Source organism: Miniopterus natalensis, chromosome 20, assembly GCF_054644295.1.
Source record: "Miniopterus natalensis isolate mMinNat1 chromosome 20, mMinNat1.hap1, whole genome shotgun sequence".
Taxonomy (NCBI): domain Eukaryota; kingdom Metazoa; phylum Chordata; class Mammalia; order Chiroptera; family Miniopteridae; genus Miniopterus; species Miniopterus natalensis.
In genome coordinates, this window is record NC_142100.1 from 4479694 (window position 1) to 4505329 (window position 25636).

The 25636-nt window shown below is 47.8% G+C and overlaps 2 protein-coding genes across 5 annotated transcripts in view; one reads left to right on the top strand and one right to left on the bottom strand.

The window, feature by feature from the left end:
• Nucleotides 1-22947, bottom strand: VPS26B (VPS26 retromer complex component B). Of its 2 annotated transcripts, XM_087828560.1 has the most exons (6): nt 22707-22947; nt 13882-14038; nt 7714-7878; nt 4329-4504; nt 2586-2728; nt 1-2162 (listed from the first exon to the last, which is right to left on the bottom strand). In XM_087828560.1, the coding sequence occupies exons 1-6, from the start codon at nt 22927-22929 to the stop codon at nt 2016-2018; spliced, it is 1011 nt and encodes a 336-aa protein (XP_087684686.1). In that variant the 5' UTR covers nt 22930-22947; the 3' UTR covers nt 1-2015. The 2 variants fall into 2 exon arrangements, with proteins under 2 accessions (XP_087684686.1, XP_087684687.1); XM_087828561.1 differs by lacking the exon at nt 7714-7878.
• A 1089-nt stretch (nt 22948-24036) lies between these two features.
• Nucleotides 24037-25636, top strand: part of NCAPD3 (non-SMC condensin II complex subunit D3) — a 60726-nt gene continuing 59126 nt past the window's right edge. For all 3 annotated transcript variants that reach the window (XM_016217389.2, XM_016217390.2, XM_087828593.1), the window contains exon 1: nt 24037-24137. In XM_016217389.2, the coding sequence (XP_016072875.2) occupies nt 24074-24137 (64 nt within the window). In that variant the 5' untranslated portion in view covers nt 24037-24073. The remainder of the gene's footprint in view (nt 24138-25636) is intronic.

Consider the following 25636-nt stretch of genomic DNA (forward strand, 5'->3'; position numbering starts at 1 on the left):
GACCGTGGGCATGATGCCTCCAAGCCACAGGGGCTTCCTTTAATCAGAGCAACAATTGAAACAAGCGTTCTTTTTTTAAAATACCACCATTGAAAAGACGATACATTAAGAAACATGTAAACACCGCAGCTGCTTAATTACAAGTTGCACTGCTTGGTTTAGTACCTATGCACTCCCAGGGGACCTTTAATGGAGGGGGACAGGAGTCTCCCCTCACTCCCGCAGTTGGGCACATAAGTGGAGGACAAGGGCAGAGTAAGAGAAAACAAGATCTAGCTTGTGCACAGGTCCTGAGAGAGTAAAGCTAATTCTATCTTCTAGCTTTCCCAGAAGAAAGGTTTCAGGTGTTAGAAAGTTGGAGAACGAATTTGTGTTGTCTGTTGGGAGGCAGAGGAATTGACAGGTGCTTTCTAGTTAGAACACCGTCTATGGGAAGGGCACCAGAGCCTAATCTCATGCTCTGAAGGTGAGGGAACAAAGAACACACCTCCCCCATACACTCAAGCTCCAACCTTGAAAACCCAGGGACAGCTGGACAGGTGACCCTGTTCCCATGGGGACTGCCCACTGTACCTGAACTCGGGGTCAACCATGGGGGAAGCCACCTTACCTTCCTTGATGCTGCTGCCCCCAGTCAACCTCAAGTGTTTTCCCAAATGCCTTTCTCTCCAGTCTCGGTCCTGATCCATGAGCCCTGCCCAGTCAAATGCCTGCGATTGTACTGAAATTTGGGGAAGAGTTGTCCCTGTTTTCCACACTTTTTTTTTACAATAGGCCCAAGTGCAGTGCAACAGAGGGAAAGCCCCCTCCTCTAGTAACAAGAATATCCACAGGAGTTTCTGTATTGTTTTAAAGAAAAACAAATGGCCCTAAACTCTGGTCAACTGGTGAAGGTGAGGACATGATTTGGCAAGCAGAATCATTCTGAAGTTGTGTGGCAGGGTCTTCTGCTGAGGTCCCCACTGCCCTCCTTTAACTCATACCTTTAGTTAGGTAGGAAGGGAAGGGGCTTGGGCAACAGTAAGAACAAAATTCCCAAGTGTCTGAAACCCAGCCCCAATCCTCAGAAATTAAGTGGAGAGAAAGGAGTGATGAGGATCCACTCTTAGGGAAGCAAGAGATCAACGCCCCTTCCTGGGATCTGTTCTTAAAGATCAGATGCCTGTAGGCTTGCTGGGGCCACAGAACAGTCCGCCAGACCCCACAGACCTTGGGCTGACGGGAGTGACGTGAAGGCAGACAGCTACCAGGCAGTACCCATACGGCCTCCTCAGTGGCTGGCTCGGCCTCCTGTGTTCAACACTGCTGCCAACCACACAGAACACGGACCTCAGAATATCTGTGCCAGAATTTCTCATGGGGGAGGGGACAGTCAGCCAAAGGCCCTTCCACAGGCTGTTCCAGAGTGTTACTAACAAGAATCCATAAAAGATGAAGGGAGGTGCCTGGTCCCCGCAGGGAGAGAAAGGTCAGAAAGGAGGTGGCTTGTGGAAATTTCAAAGCACCGCATCCAAGACTCCCCAAAAGGTAGCTTCCCAATCTCGAGTCTCCCCCGGCTACTTAGGATGGGGCAGGCCCAACGGCTGCCACTCCCTCAGGGACATAGAGGGGAAGCAAGAAGTGACTACCCGGGCCCCATTGGCAGTTCCGAATCCCAGGGACATGGTCAGATCCTGTGTCCGGAAGCCAGAGGCTGGAGCGAGGATGCTGGCACTGTCTTCCTATGTGACGTGAGGCAGTCCACATGCGTGCCAGGCCTTGGCAGAGGCTCTTCCTTGAGACACGAGCTTCCAGGATGATTCCTCTCACTACCACCATGTCAGCTGCAGAACCCAAGGAGGCTTCCCCCAAGGTTCTTCAGAAAAAGAATTTAAGTCAAAAACATGATTTGCTTTCAGGTTGCAAGTACTGGGTCAGCTGAGCATCACACTGTCCTCCCCCTCCCCCTCCCCGAGCCGCTGGTGTTCGGTAGACGGGTGCTGGGTGGGAGCCCAGCAGCTTCTGGCCCTGGGGGCCTACTGCCTGCAGTTGTTGTCGGACAGCTGGTTGGGGGTCCGCACTTCACCCAGGGAGGTGGTGCCCTCGAAGCGCTGTGAGGCGATGGCTGCCTGGTGGGACATGCTCTTCCGCACGATGTCGCCCTTCCGCCACAATACCACTTCCTGCAGAATTGGGAGGGGAGACATGACAGCATGAGAGGAAGGCATGGGGATGGGTTTCCCGGAGCTCTAAGCTTCTCCTGGGGAATCTTAGGCAAAATCCTCCTCTGCCTATCTCTCAGCAAAGATACCAGCTGTCCCTACCCCTGGCTCGGGGCCCTTCTGGATGTATCGGCTGGAAGGGCAGAGTGGTTACTGGGGTTGGGCCTGAGGAAGCAGACTCTAGGTATCCAGTGGGAACCCTCATTCTTGCTGTGGGACTCTTGGTAACCCACAGTTTCCACCTCTTGGTAAAATAACAAGTGGCATGGAGGCTAGTGCTGTACTTTAACCTGCCAGAACAGAGCCTGGTCTTTGCAGGAAAGAAGCCCTTCCTGTTCTGTGACTAGGGCCACCGGGGGCCTGGAGGAGGTGCCCAGGGTTCACCTGCTGTTTGAAGTAGCGCCGCTCCTCCTCGTCTATCAGCACCAGGTTGAGATAGTAGCGCACCGAGAACTTCTTGTTGATGTCCCGCATGGTGGGTGTGAGCTCATAGCCCGCCAGGAAGAGCCGGATTGGGATAGACTCTCCTATAAGGGCCAAGCAGGAATCAGTGAGGACAAAGTGGCCACTCTACCTACACCAAGTCCCTCTGACCAGAGCAGAGAGATGCCACCTGAGCATGGCATGGAACACTCAAGACAATGCTCCTGCCTTTTGGGAAGCTGCATTCTGCTGCCTGGTGATTTGCTGAAGCAAAAATGTGACTGCAATTCCCTTCCAGGTCCAGCTGTATCTTCTAAGACCAGTGAATGGCAGTGGGGATGGACAGCACAGGGATAGCACTGTCAAACATCTTTTGATCACATGTAATGTGTCTACTTGGGTGTTCAAAAGCGAGCTGTCAAACCCCAGCAAAATCATCATGTCACCCAGCAATTTCAATGCCACCTCCTCCATCTTAATTAGTGCATGCCCCCCAAAATACATCTCTACTCTAAGATGGATTGGCAGGATGGTATGGTGGTCTGGGAAACAAAGCATCCTCTTTCTGGTCCCAGTTCTCCATTAACCAGTAAGTCTGTTGCTTTCCCTGGACCTTAATTTTCTCATGTGGAAAATTACAGAAACAGACTACATCATATTTTAGATCCCCTCCAGCTCTAACATCATGCCTTTCCCAGTATAAGTGAAACAGAATTAGGGCAGTAAGTCTACTGAGGAAGTTCAAAACTATAATGCAGCCTAAAGCTAAATATAAGTAAACTTTTAATTATCTGCTGTTTTGTATCATTTCTCATTGCCCCATTTCACTTGTACAGGGAAAATGACAACTGGCTCTGCTCATTTTCTCAGCTGGTGAAAAAATGGAACAGAGTCTGGAGAGCTCAGTCCTATCTCCCCAAGGACCTGGCATGGTGATGCTCAAGAATGTGCTGTCTTGTCCCCGGTGTTCCCAGCTGCTAAGTCTGTGACACCCTCCTCCTGCATAGACTGGACCTTGGCATCACCAGGCACTTCTGAGTGAATCAGTACGTTCTTCATTGTTAGTTGCAGCCAAGCCGATGACGAACGGCAGTGATGGCTGCTCCCAGGTAGTCACAGGTTCTCCAAACAACAGCTCTCCTCTCCACCCATCCCAGAAGTAACATCAGCTCTGGGAGGGGGGAGAGGACCAGTTTCACCCAGCTCCCAGTGCTGTCTGTAGCCCCTGGTGGTGCTGGCCAGAGTATTTATACTTGGTGAATGAATGCAGAGAATTTATCATTTTACCAGAGCCAGAACTAAGTAACATAAATGACTATTCTGTATTAATCTCTTGCCCCCCAATAGCAAAGAATGTCAGAATATCAACAGGCAAAAGTAACAGATGTTCAAACTGTGTATATTAAACCAGTTGGCAACCTTTTTGTTTTAACAAGTATAACTTGAGATTCAATCTCTAGTTCAAGCTCATATACAGACCACAGACGAGGTCTTTTGGGGCAGGTGGGGTCGGAGTTGGGAGTGTCACAAACTCAGCCATCCTGTTCCTGCTTACGGAGACCCCAAGTGTACAATTAAGAGATTAGGAAATTACAGGCAATAGAGATCTCACTTCAACAGTAGAACCCTCAGGCCCCTCCACAATCTGTGCCAGGGCCTGGGAGGAAAGGTGTGGTGCTGGGGGCCAGGGGCCACGAGGCTCACCTCTCACTGGTGCTCCATCCATGATTTCATACTTGGCTATCGTGTCGTTCTCGTGGTACACGTTGGGGCCTGTGCCCGTCGTTTCCCGCTTGATGATATCTATCTCCATGTGCTTGATTTTGATTCTCACCAGCAGGAAGTATATCTTTCCTACAATGACATCTTTCAAGTGGTATCTGGGGAAGAGAAAGTAAATAAGGTAAGATGTGTGTACAGCAGCGAACCCTTACAGGCCTTCCTGGTCTCAGGAGAGGGTACCCTGCTCTGCCCTGCATGTTGACTAAAGGTGGGGTCACAGTGCACACTCACCAACATTCTCACCCACAGCACACTGCAGCCTAATTTTCCAACATGTTCTTTACTTGAATCAAAGTAACTTCTGTCCCTTCCATTCTTCCATATACGACTCGAAGGATGTTTCTCCTGCATGTCACATCACCCACGCAAGCAGGCTCATCTAATCTCTCTGGTCAGTACTGCAACTACTTTCAAACGTTTCGTATTTGTGTATTTTTTTTAGGTATCCTAATGTGTGAGAGGCCACAAATGCAGAAGCCAGGTCTTCCTCTTCCTCTCTAAGCCCCATAAAATGCCCTTTGGGAACTGGGCCTTGACGGCTGCAGCAGTTTTGTGTGCTGAGGACCTAACAGGCCAGAGAGGAGCAGCAGAGCGAGATGCATGTGTATTATCCCATCCACACCTTCTCTCTGAGCTCTGCTCACAAGGACTGTGCTCTGTGAGCTGTTAGCGATCCAGCCATGTGACATAATGCTTTTCTCTGGGTCAGGCAGCAGTTCTGGTGGCCTATGTATGCACAGCCCCATAGCAGGCATCGAGGCAGAGAGTAAAATCTCCAAACCTGAAGTTCAGAATCATAAGATGTGAATGTTAGCAGGGACTTCAGGATTTAACCTCCTTAAGGAAGTTTGAAGAAGTAATTTAACCAGGATTTGAATAGGGGACAGACACAGGATATGAACGAAACCTCCTAATTTCTAAACTTGTGTTCTCTCCACTTTTTTCTTTTTTTAATCCTCAACTAAGGATATATATATTTTTCCATTGCTTTTCAGAGAGAGTGGAAGGGGGGGAGAGAAACATCGATGTGAGAGAGACACATTGATTGGTTGCTTCCCCCACACACCCCGACCAGTGCAGGGGATCGAGCCTGCAACCAAGCTATGTGCCCTTGGCTGGAAGTGAACCTGGGATCCTTCAGTCTGCGGGCTGACACTCTAACCACTGAGCCAAACCGGTTAGGACTCATTTTTTGTTTTTTTAAAAGTATGTTTTTATTGATTTTAGATTGAGGGATAAGGGGAGGGGAAACACTGATGTGAGAGAAACATCCATTGGCTCCCTCCTGTATGCCCCCTGCTGGTGATCGAGCCCACAATCCTGGCATGTGCCCTGACCAGGAATCATCCCGGCGGCCTCATCATGCATGGGCGGATGCTCAACCAACTGGGCCACACCAGCCAGGGCTCTCCATTACTTCACACCACTTAGGCTAATAATCTAATTGGGAAGACTGCAGACACTCTAAGTAGAGAAGCTAAAAACAGTTACAAAAGCAGAATGTAGGCCACTCAGCATTTTGGAAAGAATGCTTAGAGATCATAGGTTCTAGGGGTTTTCCAACTTTCATAAAATGACTATTCCTTTTTTCTAAATAAAATCTCATACAGAAGCATTAATATGTAAGCAACATGAAAGAGCTGCTATTGTGGAGGGTGGGCCTAAAGCCCTGGCTCCCAGCTCCTCTTTCACTAGCTCTTTCTGTGTGTGGGCTTGAAACCCGCTAACCTGATCCAAGCCCCTCATTTTTCAGGAACCAAAGGTACAAACATTTTTAGAACCTGCTCACCTTAGCCCAAGTCCTCAGTGGCAGAACAGAACCTAATTCACAGTGCCAGGCTCTTTGTGTTATGTCATACAGACTGTGCTCCCACAGTGTGGCCTGCTCTGCATAGACAGGGCCAGAATCTGGGAGTATCCAGTCTTTGACGCCATGCAATAGGCTCTCTGAGTGTCTTTCACATACCACATGTGGTCCTGAACACACTGCTGGCTGATGGTGGTTCTGAGCTCCTACAGGCGGTACTGCCTGCCAGCCATCCGCTTTGTCAGGTGGCTGGGGCACTGGCGGGCATGCACTTTGGTGGCTCCTTTTCAGGAAGGCTCACAGAGCCCTGAAACTGTGAGGAGAAAGGGGAAGAAGCCTGTTCCCTTACAGCAGGGGTGAGGACACTTTTTTCTGCCAAGGGCCATTTGGATATTTATAACACCATTCGCGGCGAGCCCCACAAAATTATCAACTTAAAAATTAGCCATGAAAAAGGCTCCTAGATTTACTGAATTTCAAGTACTGTCTGAGGTTGCTTAGGCAGCACCAGACCAAATGATTTTGCAGGCCATATATGGCCTGTGGGCCAGACGTTCCCCATCCCTGCCTTACCTGTACCTGCTGGCCTTGCTCAACCTTCCCTCCCTGGGACCCTGCCCCATTCCATTGGCAGAGGCCAGGCCATGCAGGGCCTGTTCTGGGTCCCAGTGATCATTTTATTGAACGCCACTTGGTTCCAGGCCAGGACACAGGGGGGAAAATACTTCTTCCTCACCCCTGTTCTAAGAAGCATGTATGTTTTTGGTTTTAAAAGCCCCTGTTCCCAACCCCTTCGCAGGGGAGCCTTCTGGCTCAGCTTCCTCTCCCGAGATTCTGGATGGCAGTAGGGCCATGGGAAGGGTCGCTCTATGAATAGCATACACTCTTACTTTTGCACATTTGATCCTCAAACATTTACAAGAATGTACTATGTTGAAAAGATGCTGAGGTGCATTTTTGAACTATACATGTGATTTACATGCCCTGAAATATTTTTGTGTTCTAACAGTAAACACAGTTTAAAACAGAGATGGCTTCCCAACTGGCCAGTTAAAATTATTTAGGCCTTTATGAAAAGACATAGGTATTCTTTGCTACAATTCACTTTAGTTCAGAGAGGAAGCAGCAGACTGAGGCCGGTGTTTGGTTTCCTCACTTTGCCTTCTAAGGACATATTGGTCATAGGAGACAGGTGATAATGGACTGGCATTTGAGATGATTCTCAGCAGGGGAAGGAAACAGCTGTACCTAGAATCCAAAACCAGTAGCCTTACAGCTAGTTTAGCTTGACTCTGAAAGAATCATAGGATGTTTAATTTAAATTTACCTTCCTAATACAGTTTAGCTGAAGTTGAATGAGGTTTGATTTCCTGGTCACCTTGGCCAGTCTGGCACATGCATTCCCTGTTTTCTTTCTGTGCTGTCTGCCACAGCGTGTCACCATGAACTAGCCAAGGCTCCCTAAATGGTTCTTCTACAACCTAGGGCCCAGGCACTTACTTGGACTTGTTGTACTCAAACTCAATGTGCAGACAGTCCTCAATCCCCACCTCCATCTTGATGGAAGAGTTCAGCTCTGGGTACGTGCTGAGTGTGTGAACTACGATGTCCATCTCTTTGACAACATCATTGAGGCGGCGGCTGATGGTGGCTCGAAGGAAATACCTGGAGAATATGGACGTGTCGTGAAGGAACACTCCCACTTTCCACATGCTACCTAGGTTTATGCACCAAATTGACCCACTTGAGAGAACTCCCTATAGCGGTTCACCTTTAGGGCTTTGTGTTCCTTGGAGAATTTACCTCTGTGGACCCTCCTCCCAGAAAAGTGCACACATGCACTTACACACGATACACTTTGCAGTCACAATTCCAGGGTGTTCAAAGACCCTTTGCCCAGATCCCTTTGTGAGCTCATGCTCTGGGTTAAGAATGCTGCTCTATGCCTGATCAGCGGAGCTCAGCGGTTGAGCATCGACCTATGATCCAGGAGATTGCGGTTTGATTCCCGGTCAGGGCACATGCCCAGTATGGGACGCGCAGGAGGCAGCCGATCAATGACTCTCTCATCATTGATGTTTCTCTCTCCCTCCCTTCCTCTCTCTGAAATCAATAAAGACATATTAAAAAAAAAAAAAAAAGAATGCTGCTCTAAGTCGAAGTGATTCTCTGCTCTGTATTCTAGGTGCATGCCATTCCTGTCCCCTTCATGGCCCTCACCACTCTCTACCATGTAATTGTGTGCAGGTTTTATTTCTTAAGCTAGCTCCTGGCTCTTTGGGCACAGGAATCTGTCTTTACTCTTATACTTGCCTGCCCATTCATTCAACAATATTCAATCAAGAAGCATTTTTCAAGTCCCTCACAGTTAAGAGAGGACTAGGTAATGGAGAAACTCAGTCAGCTATTCAGTCAGCAGACATTCACAGGGCGAATAAGAGATACCGTCTCAAGGGATGCTCACAGACCGCTAGGGGAGATGGGCAAATAAATAGGAAAACTGGAACACCTGGAAAGTGCTAACTGGGATGCAGGAATCAAAGCCTGGGGGAGAGAGAAAAGGGCATTCGGGAGAGCAAATCTTATAAACAAAGCAACAGAGGTGGGAGAGAAGCTGGTGTGTTTGACAAAGAAAATCTCTGGCTGAACTAGGATCCTCAGGGAAGGGGGTGGACGTGGTAGGGGCGAGTCAGAGAGTGTGCCAAACCTGACCTCTACAGCCAGCCACGTGAGTGTGGCCTTCCCCAGCATGCCTGTCTCCTTCACTTAACTCTATACTAATACCCAAGGAGGGAAGAAACACCCCTTTAATTACATTTTCTTCTAAATAAAACTTAAATAGTGCCCACTGTCTTTCAAGTACTCCTGGAGAAAATTGCTAACCAGATCAACTACACGCCAGGCCACTCTCTTCTGTGCGGCTCTGACTGCTTCCTGGCCATCTTTTTACTCATCTCAGTAGCTCCCGTCACACTCCCCAAGACATCTGTTCCTAACTCTTTTCTAATTGCTCAGGCTCCCAAGCCTCCCCTTCCCCTCTCAGTGGAGGACACTGCTTTTACTATACTAAGAAGGTGAGGGCCTTCCAAGTCAAGATTTATAATTCTCTCCCTTCTGCTTTGTGCTGTTCCTCACTTAGGGCCTAAACGTGTGCATTTTTGCCCATCGCTTCCTCCTTCCCACAGCACCTCTCTCTTAAGCCCCTTTCCCCTCCTCCCTCTGGCTGAGTGACTCTCCATTTGGGCGCACATCAGAATCATCTGGGGGAGGGGCTTTAAACATCCTGATGCCCAGGCACACCTGACATTTCATTGCTCTGGAAAGAGACAGAAGCATCAACAGTTTTTGTTTGTTTGTTTGTTTTTTAAATATATCTTTATTGATTTCAGAGAGAGGAAAGGAGAGGGAGAGAGAGAGATAGAAACATCAATGAGGAGAGAGTCACTGATTGAGCCCGCAACCCGGGCATGTGCCCTGACCGGGAATCGAACCCCGATCGCCTGGATCCTAGGTCAACGCTTAACGGCTGAGCCATGCCCGGCCGGGCTCAACAGTTTTTAAAGCCACCCAAGTGACTCTAAAATGGGAGCCCTGTCTGGCATCCTATTCCTTCCACTTTTCCAATTTTCTTACCATATCCAATCTCTCTCCAGCTAAAGGCTTCTTCCTTTGAGTTTATAAAAAGTCCCCAAATCATCAATCCTCAAAACCCTGCCCAGGCCTTATATATTCTTGACCTTCCTTCAGAGCCAACTGTCACTGAGGGATCAGGTTCTAACTGCAGCTTCTTCCCTGGCAGCTACTCCTCACCCCTGGCTTTGTTGCTGCCCTCCCGCCCCCCCGACAGAAACTGCCCTCCTGAAGTTACCACCAGCCTTCTACTTGCCAAATCCAGTGGCATTTTCTTCTATGTTAGAGTGTAAAACACATCTTCCTCTTTGAAATGCTCTTCCCATGGCTCCACAGGGGGGCATTACCCTGCTTCACCCCCTACTCACCACCGCCCCACACCTGAGCTTTCCTTGAAATGGGGATCAGCTATTACCTCTGAGCAGATGATTTCAACAGTGAATTCCTGAGTGCCAGGCCTGCATTTCCAACCACCTATTGAACTACACCTCTCTATTCTGCCAGTGCCCCAAACTTTAAAACTGGATGAATCATCTCTTCCTCCTGGCAGCCCTCTGTCTATATCTCCACTCATTAGGAAATTCTGTGGATGTCTATTAAATTCCTGGTTTTCTGCCTGGTCCCATCATGTCCACTAAAGCAAAACTCTTAGGACGGCATACCAGCCTTTTAACAGTTTAGTGTCCACACTCTACCCACCCATCAAATACCACATATTGACTTTAAACTATTCCAAAAGAACCACTCCCCTGCTTACAAAGAAAAAGGAGCCCAAACAATCTTGTCATGTTTTCCCTCTTTCTATGCAATAAGATATAAGCCTTGATCTGAAATTTACATCTTCTATAAAACACCCTTAGCCAGTTTTCCCTTGTTTACCTCCTCTCTTTCTCAACATGAATCCTAAAGTCTTTATCTAATTTTCACAGCAACACCTTCCTTTCTTTTCCTTTCTTTATTGTAAAATGTAGAAGGGGTTCAGAGTATGCCACCCCCAAATAAGCCACTCTAGCATAAGGATTATAGAGCTCAAAGGAACTGAGAAGAAGCAGACACAAGAAAAACCCTCATCACCCCTCTTTCCCAGGAGAGCAGGCCATCCTTAATCACCAGAGACAACTCCAGGCTCTCATCAGCCCAGACTGCACCAGAGAAATCTACGTAACCAACCTAGCTAAAACCACCTATCTTCCACATTTCCCCCATAGGTTTACCTCCCACAATCTGTTGCCCCTAGAAGTTCAAAGTCCCTTTGCTTTATTGTCATTATTTAATGTCATTATTTCTCTGGTGAAATGCTTACATAAGCCCAGGCTCTAACCACCCGTTCGCGTTACCCATTACTGAGTTCCATGTATATGCACAATGCACATGTGAATAAACTTATTTTTCTCTTGCTAACCTGTCTTTTGTCAGTCTAATTTGCAGGGCCCAGTCAATGAACCTAAGATGGGTAGAAAAAAAGGTTTGTTGTCCTCTACAATATACATAAGATTAAATTCACCATTTTACCAATAACAAGCGTACAGTTCAGTGGCATTACGCACATCCACACTGTTGTGCAACCATTACTATCATCCGCCTCCAGAACGTTTTCAGCTTTCCCACCTGAAACTCTGTTCCCATCAACACTAACGCCCCATTCCTCCTCCCCTCAGCCCCTGGCAGCCATCATTCTTTCTGTCTCTGATTCTGAATCTTCTGAGCACCTCATATAAAAATCATACAGCATCTGTCTTATGACTGGCTTATTTCACTTAGCATAATGTTTTCAAGATTCGCCCATGTTGCAGCTAATGACAGTATTCCCTTCCTTTTCAAGGCTAAATAACATTCCATTGTATGTTTTGTTTTATCCAGTCATCTGTCCATGGACATTCAGGGGGCACCCACATTTTGGCTATTGTGAATATGCTGTTATGAATGTAGATCTACATACAGGGCTGGGCAAAAGTAGGTGTACAGTTGTGAGTACATGAAACAGACTTAATAAAGCTATTGTAATAACACTAACCTGCATGTCTTTCTCCATACAAACAACTGCAAACCTACGTTTGTCCACCCTGTGTATCTGTTTGAGTCTTTGCTTTCACTTCTTTTGGATATGTACTCAGAAGTGGAACTGTTGAATCATATGGTAACTCTATTTTTAATATTTTAAGAAATCACCATACTGTTTTCAACACCCTTTATTTCTAACATAAAAATGTTTAAGAGAAACCCAATGCAAAAAATAAAAATTAAATATTAATAAATCCCATAGCCAAACATAGGTGCTGCCTTCTCTGAATGCAATTATGAAACGCTGCCTTTAGTTGGGGTAATCTCTCTCCAAAGATTGAAAAAGAAGAGCCTACAATCACTCTTCTGATGAAAGAGGGAAAACCAGGGAGAAAGAAGGGGAAGAAAAGTCTTGCTGTATCTGCAACATTGATGGACCTAGAGGGTATTATGCTAAAATAAGTCAAACAGAGAAAAACAAATACCATATGATTTCACTTGTATGTGGAATCTAAAAAGCAAACAAACAAACGAAACAGAAACTGACTCATAAATACAGAGAACAAATTGATGGTTGTCAGATGGGAAGGGGATGGGTGAAAAAGGGGACGGGATTAAGAAATAAAAGTTGCCCATATAAAAACAGTAATGGGGCCCAGCCGGGCATGGCTCAGCGGCTGAGCATCGACCTAGGATCCAGGAGATCGAGGTTCGATTCCCAGTCAGGCACATGCCCGGGTTGCAGGCTCGATCCCCTGTCAGGGGCACGCAGGAGGCAGCCAATCAATGACGACTCTCTCATCACTGATGTTTCTATTTCTATCTCCCTGTCTCTGAAATCAATAAATATATATATTTTTAAAAACCGACCAACCAAAAAAAAAAAAAAACCAAACAGTAATGGGGACGTAAAGTACAGCATAGGAAATATATTCAATAGTACTGTAATAACTGGCTGGTGGCAGATGGGTACTAGACTTATTGGGGTATCACTTCGTAAGTTATATTAATGTCTAGTCACTATGTTGTACACCTGAAACTAATATAATATTTTATGTCAACAGTAACTAAAGACTAAAAGTGAAAAAATAAAATAAAAGGAAAAAAAGTCTTGCTGTATTCTGCAGCATCCTAAACCCAGGCCTTCAGGTGATGAGAACAAGCTGATCTTATTTATATCAAGAACTGGAACCAGGTGTCCAGAGTGATGGAGAAGTCTGCTTTATCCCAGTGATAGCTGCTCTGGATTTTTTTAATTTATTTTTTTTTAACCCCCGAGGCCCTGGAATCAGTCCCTAATCTCAGTTTCCAAGACGGGAACAATAAAAGCAATCCCATGTACTTAAATTGTGTTCATTAACCTTTTAAGAACTTGTTACACTGTTACGTTTTCTCTCTCATCATCCCCCAAAAGATGGAGCAGGCAGATCTAGAATTAGAACTGAACCTATTACCCACTTTTGTAGTGGGAAAGTTGAGTAACAGAGCTCAGGGTCACACTGCTGTCGTGAGTAGACCTGGGCTGAGGGTCAGTATGTGCTGATGAAAGTCAACTGCTGAATTTCAGGAATTTTATGAATTAGCTGTTAAACACAGCAATTAGTTTAATTAAATTATATAAACTTAAAACTGAGTGAATTATATTAAACAAAGGTAATGCATACCAAAAATTTATTGCTTCCCAATTATTTTGCTGCAATTCTCTGCTCTGGGGGACTTTATATTTAATGTCTTCATATGTCGTAATGTTCGGTAAAGGTGGTTACTGTGCATCTCTCCCCAATTCTGCATTCAGGGATGTCAAGTTGGTAGTTTGAAATTGGCCATGGTGGGAATATTTACACTACAGAAATTAATAAATGCTACAAACCAGGGGTTTTTCCTCCCAGAGAGCCTATGGCTAACCATTTACCAGCACACCACTGCACTCTGCACTCTTCCTTCCCGATTTCCTAATAAAGACCCTGGGAAACACAGACAGCTTCAGGTCCCGGTCCACATGGGGTAGTTTCTGGGGCAAGGTGGGGCACCACTTACCGGAGCTTCACATTCTGCCCTGTGTAGGACTCATACGGCTTCTCCACGTGGGTGAATTCAAAGTCAAAGGCCTGTGACTGGGTAATTTCTCCAGGCCGGGCCAAGTCCTTCACCAGGGACACAAATTCATGGTGGTTCCCACGGTCGTAGTAGAGTTCTGGAGAGAAAACATCAACCTCTTCTATCAGACCCCGAGTTACCCGGGGCCTGGCAAGAGGCTCCAGGCTGCAGGCACCTGTCTTCTAAAAGACCTTCCCCCCAGACAGACCTGCTTTTGAACCCCCCTCTTTTCCTGACCTGCTCCTTCACTGCATTCCTCACACACTAGTCTCCCTCCACTTCCCCCTTTCCACACACTCTTCCATTTTATCCTGTGGCACAGTAAGAGCCCCAAATAATCCTGCTCAGGATATCAGGGCAGCATCTTAGGAAGGGATACATCAGGGTAACCACTATTAAAAACACTACATTTTAAAAAACACATTTAAAAGTATATTTGTAACTTTTAAAAAACATTCATAGGTACTAATCTTATCTTTATACTAACCTTGCGTGATAGCTAAGACTGGCCTTATCACCAATTTAAAGGATAAGGAAACTGAGTCACAGTTCGGTTAAATAACTGGCTTAGAGTCCCAGGGTTGGCTACAGAGCTGAGATTAGAGAAGGTCCCCTACTGGACTGAGTCTATTCCTATGACCTAGTAAAATGGGGATAAAACATAACTCACTTTATAAGGTTTCGTGAGAATTAAAGGAGGCAATGAAGGTACGGGACTTAGAATAGTACCTAATAGATAGCAAACACTCAAAATATTAGCTGCTAGCTGATCCATGTGGCTGATCTCACCTAGAAGCTTTGATGTTATTACATCCATTTCAACAGTGGCTCTCAAGCTTCAATGTGCATCAGAATCACTTGGAGGGCTTATGAAAACACAGATGGCTGGGCCCTACCCCTAGTTTAAATCAGGGGGTCTGAGGATTTATATTTCTAACAAGTTCCCAGGGGGTGTTGATCCTGCTGGTTCAGGGACCACACTTTGAGAGGTATTGCTCTAAATTCACCTCCCCTGGAAATAGTTTTGGTGTATTTCTTTATTATAAGTTCATGCCACCCATTTGTCCTATATTATTTTATACTTCTTTGTACTCTGCTAATTAAGTATTTGCTTCTGTTAGTCCTTTATGCATAGTTGGTAGACGTAAGGCCTATGTGCCTAGATTCCCGGCATCCTCCCCAATCCACCCCGGCTGCCCAGCAGACATTTAATACTGACTGTGACTACACATGACCAAGGTACAGTCAAGGTCCACCCCTTGGGCATTTCTGGGCTCCAGTCCTATGCCAGGCTGCACCCTGAAGTAGGACAGACCAAACTGGAAAATGGAGCTGGCAGAGCGCACGTGCCGCTTCTGCTGTTAGCTGCTTGGGGATAAAGAGACAGGTTCACAGAGAGGAGTGTCTGGGACAACCACTCACGGGCCTGGTCCTGGATCTTCAGAGCACAGCAGGCAATTTCTCTCAGGGATACCTAAGTGCCAGGGGATGTGGGGCAGAGATACATTTACTCTGGGTCCACCCTGGACAGCATAAGGTCTGAGCCCCAATCAGGATCAAAGACATCCTGGGCCAAAGAAACAGCTCTCTTACCTCCCCAAAGCCAGTCAGTATCCAGCCTTGCCCTCAGGGAGAATCGTGCCCAGAAGGAGAAAATGGTTTCAAGCGGTGCTTTTAGTCTGAATGCTGCCCTAGGAGCCAGCCCTGCCAAACCTATTCCACAGGGAACCATTTTCCCCCACAGGGAGGCATTCTAAAGCAGAGGGAACTCCATCCTAAATAAAGATGCAGCCAGCTCATAAAGGTGGCGGTCGTGTGGTTACATACAGTGCTGCTACATCTGTATGAACGTGCAGCTGCTGCTGATGTCCCATGTAGTTACACTTTGATCCATCGTATATTACCATCCACCTTCTGTCCCAAATACTAAATGAAACCAGCAGAGGGCAGCATTCTGGGTAGTGAGTGAGAATCCACTAGAAGCTAAACGGGAGACAACAGTCACAAGCTGAGGGAAAAGAAGATGCAGCCAGTGCTGGTTTAAAATCAGTAACTGTGCCTGTGCCCCTCAATAGAACAATGTGCAGTGACTGGTAGGAGCACAGCCACTGGCCAGCCCATGTCGGGGGCTCCTCTGCTTACTCTTGCTGGACCACTGCTGCCTGTGCCCTTGTTGATGATCCTGGCTCTTACGTGGGCCCTGACCCCTCAACTGGGGAACCTGGTGCCTCAGTTCCAAGCACTGGACTCTGGCCATAGTTTCAGGGGACAAAAGCAGACAGAGCAAGGCCCCAGTGTCCATGATCTTTAAGTAGGAGATCCCAGAGTCAAGAGAAAGATGGGAAAAGAAGGATGGAAACATATACAAATGTGACTGCCCAGCTCAAAGGCAACATGAGAAACAAAACAGAGGAGGATCTGCGAGAGCTCAGAGAGCAGTCAGGCTGCCAGCTTCCGAGGATCCTAGCAACGGTCTGCCTGCCCCAGCAGGGGGCCTGGCTGTGGCCAGGACCTCTGGCAGAAGAGGGCCTTCCCTGCGGAGCATCACGTTCTCCTTCAGGCTTTTCCTCCTGGACACATGTTAACACAAGCTCCTTCACCAAATGTCACGAAAGGGTGATCAGTGTGTGGTCTGAGTGGGGCTCAACTGGGCTTTTTCATTTGTAATTTAAAAGCTGTTTGCAATGCTTTTGCAAACATTGTTAAGGCAAAGGGGCAGAAACGGCAGCCATATATTGCTATTTGCTAGGAAGTCTGGTTTCCTCTCACATAAATCAAATTTAAAAATCCAAGGCTGTTTTAGTGAGAGGTTTGGATCCTAAAGAGACAGTAAGCTGCCTCTATTTTTTCCCCAAAGATGCAGGCACGAGTCATGCCTAGCTCTTCTGGACCCCCTCAGGGACTAGCCATTTCAAGCTAAAAGTTGGAACTGACCACTTTTTTTGTTAAGGTAACTTCCCTGTCTTCGGTCTCACAGGAGGAAATGAGTTTTGTAGTAGGGATACTGGTGAAACTTGCCACCAACGGCTGAGGAGTGAATTTGCCACTTAGGAAGGAAATTGAGCCAGCTGTGCAGCTCAGGGCCATCCCATGAAAGACACTGAGACCTGCTGCTGGGCCGGGACCATGGCGGGCGTGGATGAAACTAAGCAAAGGCAAAAAGCCCTCTAAGGAGCCTCCTCTGCACCATGTTTCCCAAGCACTGTTTGCTGACTAGCAACCCAGTTAAGATTCGTGCTGGCCACTCCACTCAGCTTTCCTGGGCCCCAGGAAATCTGCAGGGCCGTCACACCCTTTTGCTGCTCTTAGCCAGCCAGGTACAGCTGGGCTTGGAGCCCTACAACAGCTTATTAACAGACTAGGATCAATCCATTTAATCTCAATGTGCATTCCACTTAGCATTTCATGGGTTAATGAATTAAAATACAGAAAGCCTCTGGAGTTTTTAGAAATACAGGCTTGATTGGTGCTGATGAGTTCAGATAGATCCAGAGGCATTATTTTTAAAAACTTAAATCAGGTATTATCCAGTTGGCTTTTGGAGGGTGTTCATGTCCTCTGCAAGTTTGACCTAATTACCTTTGGTTTATTTAACCCCATTAGTCACCACGGTGGCCCAGCTCTGCTTTACATTTGCCATCAGTGTTCTTCACATGATTCAGCTGAAAAATGGTCTTTTCTTTTAATAATGACAGAAATCCCCTCAATGCTCCATACATACAACATTGCATTTTTCTTAAAATGTGGGCCATTAGCTGCCAGAGTGACACGGGAGATATCCTCACTACACCCCTGCTGGCGTTGATAAAACACAGACCAAGCCATAAGCAAAAGTACATGAGGTGCAGGAAGAATCCCAATGCAGCTCAAAAACCTACTGATAACAGAAAAAGATATATGACACAAATAAATAAATAAGACCTTACTATATTCTCATGGGGCAGCGTTCAAACTGCAACATATGAGCAGCTGGTACACACCTGCATGGACCAGAGCTCTGACAACTCTTATTTTCTGACATACAGGGAAAATCAGCCTCAACTAATGAAAGAAAGATGCAAAAGCAAGTGAACTGACATCCAGCTTTAACATCTCCTTACCCTAGTTCCCTTAGGGAAGATGCTGCACATGTGGGTGCAGGCTGTTAGTGACTCATCTTGGTTCTCAGTGGCCTGGAGTAAGGGCTGCACCCAGCTCATCAATGCCTCTGCCATAAGCAGAAGCAGAAGCCCAGCCTCTTAAGAGTAACCAGCAAAGCAAACCTGCACTCTCTCTTTCTTCCATTAAAATAACTCTGGTTTATCTAGGAGGAGATGAGGAAAAAAAAATCTAAGAATAGCTTCTGCAAATTCTTAGATCTGACCAATGTATCCCGTTAGCAAATATTTATTGAACACATACTATGTACCAGCCACTGAGACTAGAGCTTAGCCACCAGACTGATGATGGACTGAAGGCTTTCAAGGGCTCAGAATTTAGTGAGGGAGATAGAAAAGTTTAAAAAAAAAAATCACAAGCTTGTCATATCTTGCTTGAAAAGGGGAACCAATGAATCCTCTAGAACAAAGGAAGACATGTGTGTCAGCCTGGAGAGGGCAGGGAAGGCCTTCTGACAGATGTCATGTTTGCTGGGCTTTAAGAATAAGAGCTCTTAAATTACAAACAAACAAACAAACAGATTAAGACCTTGGACCCTGGCCACGTAGCTCAGTTGGTTCGAGCACTGGCCCATACGCCAAGATTGTGGGTTCAATCCCCAGTCAGGGTACATACAAGACGCCAATGAATGTATAAGTAAGTGGAACAACAAAAATGTCCCTTTCTCAATAAATTTTTTTTTTAAAAAAATGCTTGGGTGGTAGGTCAGGCCTTGCAGAAAGATGTTCACATACAAAGGGGAAATGCCAAGATTCTAGAAAGAACACGATATTCTAAGGAAACTACAAGTGGGGAGGGTGAAGAATTAGGGAGAGATGAGGCTGGAGAGAAAGGGAGGGGCCAGCTCAGGAAAGAGTTGGATATATTTTCCCCCTTTACCCAGTAGGGAAGAATTTTAAGCAGAAGAATTTTAATGAGAAGAATTTTAAGGAGAAGACTAACAATGTTAGAACTGCCTTTTAGACAGTTCACTCTTACAGAAGGTGAACTGAAACAAGAGAAAACAAAGGCAGGAAAACCAGTTAGAAGGCTACTTGCTATAAACAGAAATAATAAATGCACTAAGAATGGAGAGTAAGCCCTGGCCGGTGTGGCTCAGTTGGTAGGGTATCATCACGTGGTTGCTGGTTTGATTCCCAGTCACGGCACATGCCCTGACACGGCAGCCAATCGATGTTTCGCTCTCACATCAATTTAAGACTGTTAGTTGCTGGAGAAGACCAAAACTCAGAAGCCAATTAGATGTGTGGGAGGAGGAATAAACAGTCTAAGATGACTCCCCAATTTCTGAGACTGAATGGACCCAGGTAACATGAGCCAAAATGGAAAAAAACAAAAAACACAAAAGCAGCAGGGCTGGAACAGAAAGAGAAAGGGGTTTCTGTTTTGGACACCTGTTGAGAGACCTGTGGGATGGGGTATCCAGGTAAAGATGTCTAGCAGGCAGTGAGAAACACAGGCATGGAACTCAGAAGAGAGTTCAGGTCAGAACAAAGAAAGAATTTGGGAGTTGTCAGAATATAAGAGGCCACTGGAGTCACGGCTGCAGATGAGATTACCAGAGCAAGTTATGGAGTGAGAAGGGACCAGGACCAAAAGTTACCCCTTTGCCTGTCTACCTCCAGATCATCATCAAGACAGGAGCTTTTCTGAGCAGGGCCTGGGCCACTATGAGGAATGGGGCACAAAGGGGTCCAAACAGCTGTCTGCAAGGACCCTGTGCAGACTCCCTTCCGTAAAGCTCTGCTTGGGCTATTGTGCTTTCCAGGAGAAGACACTGGGAAGGCAATGTGGGGGGGCAGGTGAAAGGGGAGGCTAACCTGTTCGAACATTCCCCCTGGAGAGTCCACACAGGAATCTGGGGTGACAACAAAGCGAAGTGTTTTAACTGTCTAGCCCCCGGGAATTTCTTGATGGGTCCAGCTTAAGAGGGAAAGAGGAAATGACAATGATTATCTTAACCCCTCCTTATGAGCTACACTTGCACTGTAGGTACCTTTACCAGTACCTCTACTGCCTTGTGCTTCATGTATATTACCTCTAGTCCTTACAAGGCCTTGACCCTAGTGAAGCCTGCATAATTATAAACTGAGCCTTTTCTAGTTTATGTGACGCAGTCTGCTTGATCCTACGTGTACCAGGCTGTCCTGCTAATGAATACACAGGTGGGACAAATAGACTTTCATCAGGAGGAAAATAAATCAGTCACAGGGATAAGAAGGTTAATTACATAAACCACCTCATTTCCAAACTAAGGAACTAACTCTTCTGGGGGGGGGGGGGGGGGGAGAACCAAATGAAAGAGACTATGGTTTATAAGAAAAACTTTGAGTTAAAAGGGAAATCCATGAGGAAGGTGCACAGAGCACAATGATATCAATCAACTTTCTTACCCCCAGAGAGTAAGTCCCATACTGTATGTCATCCATACAGTTCTCAGAATGTGACCAAGTTCCACCCCCTTCATACATAGTCAAAGAGTGCAGTGAGGGAGAAAACCACAAGACCACAACTTCAACAAAATTACTCACTAGCTTCACTCGGGTGCCCTGAGGTCAGTTTGCATACTGTCTTAGGTGTACGACACAGATACACCACACTCTGCGTGAAGCATGATCCTTCGACATCTCAACATTCTCACAAGGCGATTTTGTTATCTTTGCCTCGCAGGAAAGAAAGCAGCCCAAAGTCCCAAGGTCAATTCAGCCCAGAGTGCTCAGGGGCCCAGGAAGTTATAAATGGAAGCAATAAAAGGTTCTGAGAAAACTCAACAGGGATGCTATTCTGGGAGTTAGACAAGAAATCAGTCAGGGCAGGTACAGCAAGCAGCCTCTCCAACTTCCTTTCTTTTAGACTAGAGGAAGGCCTTGACACCACTCCCCCTGGACAGCTCATTTAATACCTGGGGCAGCAGACATTCTGGTTTTCTTTCACATACTGACAAGATATTGCTACCTGGAACAACGATACAAACACAGGCTAAACCTGCCTGCCTACACAGTAATACAGAGCCAAAGGATCCATGCAGCGATGTTAAAGCTACTACTTGAAAATACTAACGCTAAGTATGCAAGGACTTCACTATCTCATAGACCTAGAATAAAATATTTTGGATTCATCCTCTCTCTCAGTGGCTCTTTACTAGGGGGCATTTTACCCTGTAGGGTACATGAGGCAGTATCTCAAGACATTTTTGAGGTTACAACTGAGGGGTACTTTTGGTATCGAGTGGGTAGAAACTGGGGGAACTGCGAAACATTCTACACCAACAAAAAATTGTAAGGCCAAAAATGTCAACAGCATGCTGTTGAGAAACCCTATCTAAGCTAGAAGCCAGAGAGCAAAGGGTATGAAACTCACTCTTCAGACCCGTTTCTGGTACATAAAAGGCCACTCATATTCTAGGTTTGAAATAACAACAAAAAAGTTCCTGTAGGATCAACCAGTCTTCAACCTGATTTCATTCTCTCAAATGCCAGAGGGACATACTCCAGGCTGAGCACTGACTGCAGAGACTCGCCACAGGGACTCCCTTCCCCAGGGTTCCTCCTCCCTGGGCCAGTGTTTCCAGCCTTTGAAAAAGGGGGAGAACAGATTATTTGCTGAACTCGGAGGGCATGAGAGAGCATTTAACAAGCTTTCTCAGGAAGTCCCTAACAACAGAGTTAAACATGCAGCATGTGGTATAGGGTATGAATTATCTGCCAGAGGTTTTTCAACCACACGGGTATTAACTGTGAAACTACTCCAGACCTAATGACAAAAACAACTTATTTCAGAAGTACCTGAGAGTTTTAATAAACACGAGGCTCCAAATAGTCTTAGAATTGGAGACAACTGCATCTTCACTGGCAGCTTCCAAAATCTTCAGTGTTGTTACGGCCTTTTAATGTCTAGCTCTAATTATTAATAATCATATTTAAAGACTGTTGGAGCATTGAGAAATTTTGATCATTTAATTTTAGTCTTAGGAGCATCCTTTCTTTGTCTTTACGGAGAAAACGAGTCAACTGAAAACTAACATTCTAATAAAGAAGCCTCATAAATACAGGCTAGGTAGACAGAAACGCTGGGTCTGAAGACCGCAGGGTTCTTTCAAAACATCTATAAGGATAGAAGTCCAGAGATAAGGGGAGATATGGGACCCCGTGGGCACCTCTCCCACATCACGTCCAGGAGAAACACGGGGGTGCGGCTGCAGCTGAGGCACAGGAGACCAGCTACCTTGGCCAGGGGGAGCAAAAGCAGTGCTTCTTCCAGGCTCCGCGCACACACCCACCTGCCCGCTATGGCTGGGGCATCTCACTCCGAAATCCCGGGGGCAGGAAGCCAAGCCGAGTGGCATGTCGAAGGGACAGCTGGGCACTCTGGGCCGCGGTACCGCCACCAAGGGGCACGGGAGGGACGCCCCCGGTGCCCGGCACTCCACGCCTCGCGGCGCGCGGCCCCTTCTGGCAGGGCGATGGGCCCCGCAGGGGGGCCGCGGCGGGCCTCGCACCGCAGGGGCTGGGGCTCCGACGGGCCTCACCAGCGGCCCGGGTCCCGGCCCGCGGGGGCCTGGCCCGAGGGCGCGGCGGGAGGGGGGGCGGCCCTGGGCGCCGACTCACCGATCTGCCCGATGAACTCGATCTTGATGCCCTGGTGTTCCAGCCGCTTGTTGGGGTGCTTGAGCGCGAGGCTCACCTTCCCGGAGACCGTCTCCCCGTCGTAGAAGAGGAAATACTTCTCCTTCTTGCCGTCCTCCGTCTTGTGCTCGGCCCGCTTCCTGCTCTCCGCATCGTTGAGCACGATCTCCACCTCCACGCTCTGCCCGAAGCCGAAGAAGCTCATCTCGCCGCCGGCCGCGCGCGCCGGCCTCTCGGGGCCCGGGCCGCCCTAGGGGAAGGCCCGCGGGCTGGACGCGCGGCCCGGCGGGGGGCGAGGCGCCGCTGCCCGCTCCGCGGGGACGGCGGGCAGGGCGGGCAGGGCGGGCAGGGCCGGCGCGGTGCCCAGAGCGCAGATGCTCCGCGGCGCGCCAGTCCCCAGCGGGCTCGAGCGGGCGGCGGTGGAGGGGCGAGGGCTGCAACGCAACTCAGGGGGCGGTGCGGAGCCGGGGCTACCGGCAGCGGCCGCCAGTCGGTGCCCTGCGGCTCGGGGGGGCGGCGGAGCGAACCTGCCAGCTTCCCGCGGAGCGACGCTGGAGCGGCTCCGGATGCTCGGGGCGGGGGCAGGGGCGGGGGCGGGGCGGGGCGGGGGCGGGGGCGGCGGCCTGCAGCCCGGAGGCCCCGGATCTGCCGCGCGCAGGCGCACGCCTCTGCTCAGCAGCTTTTGCGCTGAGCAGCCGGGAGGTGCGCTCACTGCGCATGTGCACCGGGGAAGGCCGCGCGTCTTCCGGTAGTTGACATGGTAGCTGCGGCCTCCTGCCAGCATTCGGGCCCACACATCCCGTGAAGTTAAGAGAACTGCAGACGCCCCTTCGCAATGCTTTGTGTTCCTGCTTTCCCTCTATTGTTTTAGTCCCATAAACGTTAGTCTACGTCCACCTCTGGGCAGGTACAGCGTTCCATTGCTGTCGGCGGGGTAGAAGCCCTTTGACACGCGAAGTGTCTCTTGACGGGGGCAAAGGTGACAATTATTGCAGGAAGTATCATGTCTCAAATTCTATTCAAGGTGCCCTCCATTTAAGAAAAACGAGGCGGGGAAAGCGCTATTCGAATTTTACTTATCCCTTAACCCCTATTTCAAAGGGAAAACAAAAAAAAAAAACCTCGCCCTGGAACCTTGGCTGAGTCCGCAGCCCTTGGCCCGCCTCTTCCTTTGCGCGTGCGGTAGAAGACCGAGCTGATTGGTTCATGTGAGGCACCCTGCTGGGCGCGGTGATTGGTCGGTGGGAAGCTCCGCGTGTTGTGACTGGCCCGCGGGAACGACTCCGAGCGCGCGCGGGAGCGAGCTTTGAAAGTTGACCGCAGCGCCGGCGAGCGGGCTGCTGGCAGTCATGGTGGCGCTGCCGGGCCTCGGGAGCGGCCTGCAGCCCTGGTGCCCGCTGGATCTCAGCCCAGGTGAGGAAGCGAGGCCCGGGCCGCGGGGAGGCCGGGCTGCGGTGCTCTGCGCCTGCGGTGCTCTCAGCCTAGGCCTGGGTGCGGTGGAGGCGGGGCGTCTGGCCCAGCGCGGTCTGGGCCCTCCGGGTCTGCACTCCCGGGCGGTGCGAGCCGGGTTGCGAATAGAGTTAAATAGAGTTACGTTAGAAAAAGAGCTTATGTTGCCCGGTATCTTTTAGTTCTTTTGCATCTGTTTTCTCGGCCTTCCCCTTCTTAGTCTGCAAATCTGCACGCTAGGACCACTTTTGAAAACACAAAATGTGACCTGTCAGGTCTTTAAACCTTTCGTGTTTCCCCCCTTTATTTCCTTAATAAATGACCAAGTCGGTGGCCTGCCGTCTGAGAGCCTTCGCTGTGCACTGCGGTCTTTTCCAAGAGCATCATCTTTGGAGCCGGCGGTAACCGGGGTTGGGCCCCTGGCTCCGCCGCCTCGCACCTGCCGGCAGGTTGTTTACCTTGCTGAGCCTGGGCTCCCTGTCTGTCAGATGGGGATCGAACACCCACCTCGCGGGGCTTTGCGAAGATTAGGACCTGGTGCCGCTGAAAAACGCCCATGATAACTCTCGCCCTTCACATTGAATCTCTGCACTGAAGCTATTGTGTTCATTTCCAATCAGGTTATACTTTCCTTCCCGTTGTCAGGCAGTTCTCTCTGCCCGGGGGGCACTTCTCTGCTTCTCTTTTCCTGGTAAACTCCCATGTTTAGGTCCAAATAAAGAAGAATCATCCTTCCCACCTTTGTCATCCTCCCCACCTCCCCCCCGCCCCAGTGTTATTTACTGTTATTCTTTCTAGTGTTTTTACATGTCTGTGACTGTCTTAACATTCATCCATTGTAAAAATAGTAATAGCTATTTATTGAATTTATTGATTTCCTATCACCAGATCTTTTTTAATTGGGACTTGGTACTTATGATCCAGAAATAAGATCAGAAATACTGGTGTGCATTTATAATACACATTTAAAATATGTGTATAAAATAAATGGGAGGATGCATGAGGGAAAAAGAAGCAGGAAAGATACAAGAACAGTTTTAGAAGATGACTAGTTGTCAGGAGAATGACTAGGAAAGAGAGTGAATGAATAGTTACTAAAAAGCATGCTAAACAGTCAATTGCATGGAAAGATTTCTTCTAAGCTGTGTCATCCTTTATCCTGTCCTTATGAAACCCAAGACCTACATCATTAATTGGAGTCCTTTTTTTTTACTTTCTTGAATTGAGAACCACCTGTTGGTTTTTCCTACTTGAAATAACATGCAGTTCAATCTGTTCATAGGATTTTATGGACTTGCAAAATATCATTTCACAGGCTGCTTCTTTCCCTTGTTATTCTTGCAAATACAGGTAAAATTAATCAAAGAGGGTTGAAAGAAGGGGGTGAAGAGTGTCACAATGGGGTGGAAATGAGTATCTGGAGCAACTAGAGAATTGAGTTTATAGGAGAAAGGAGCCACTTA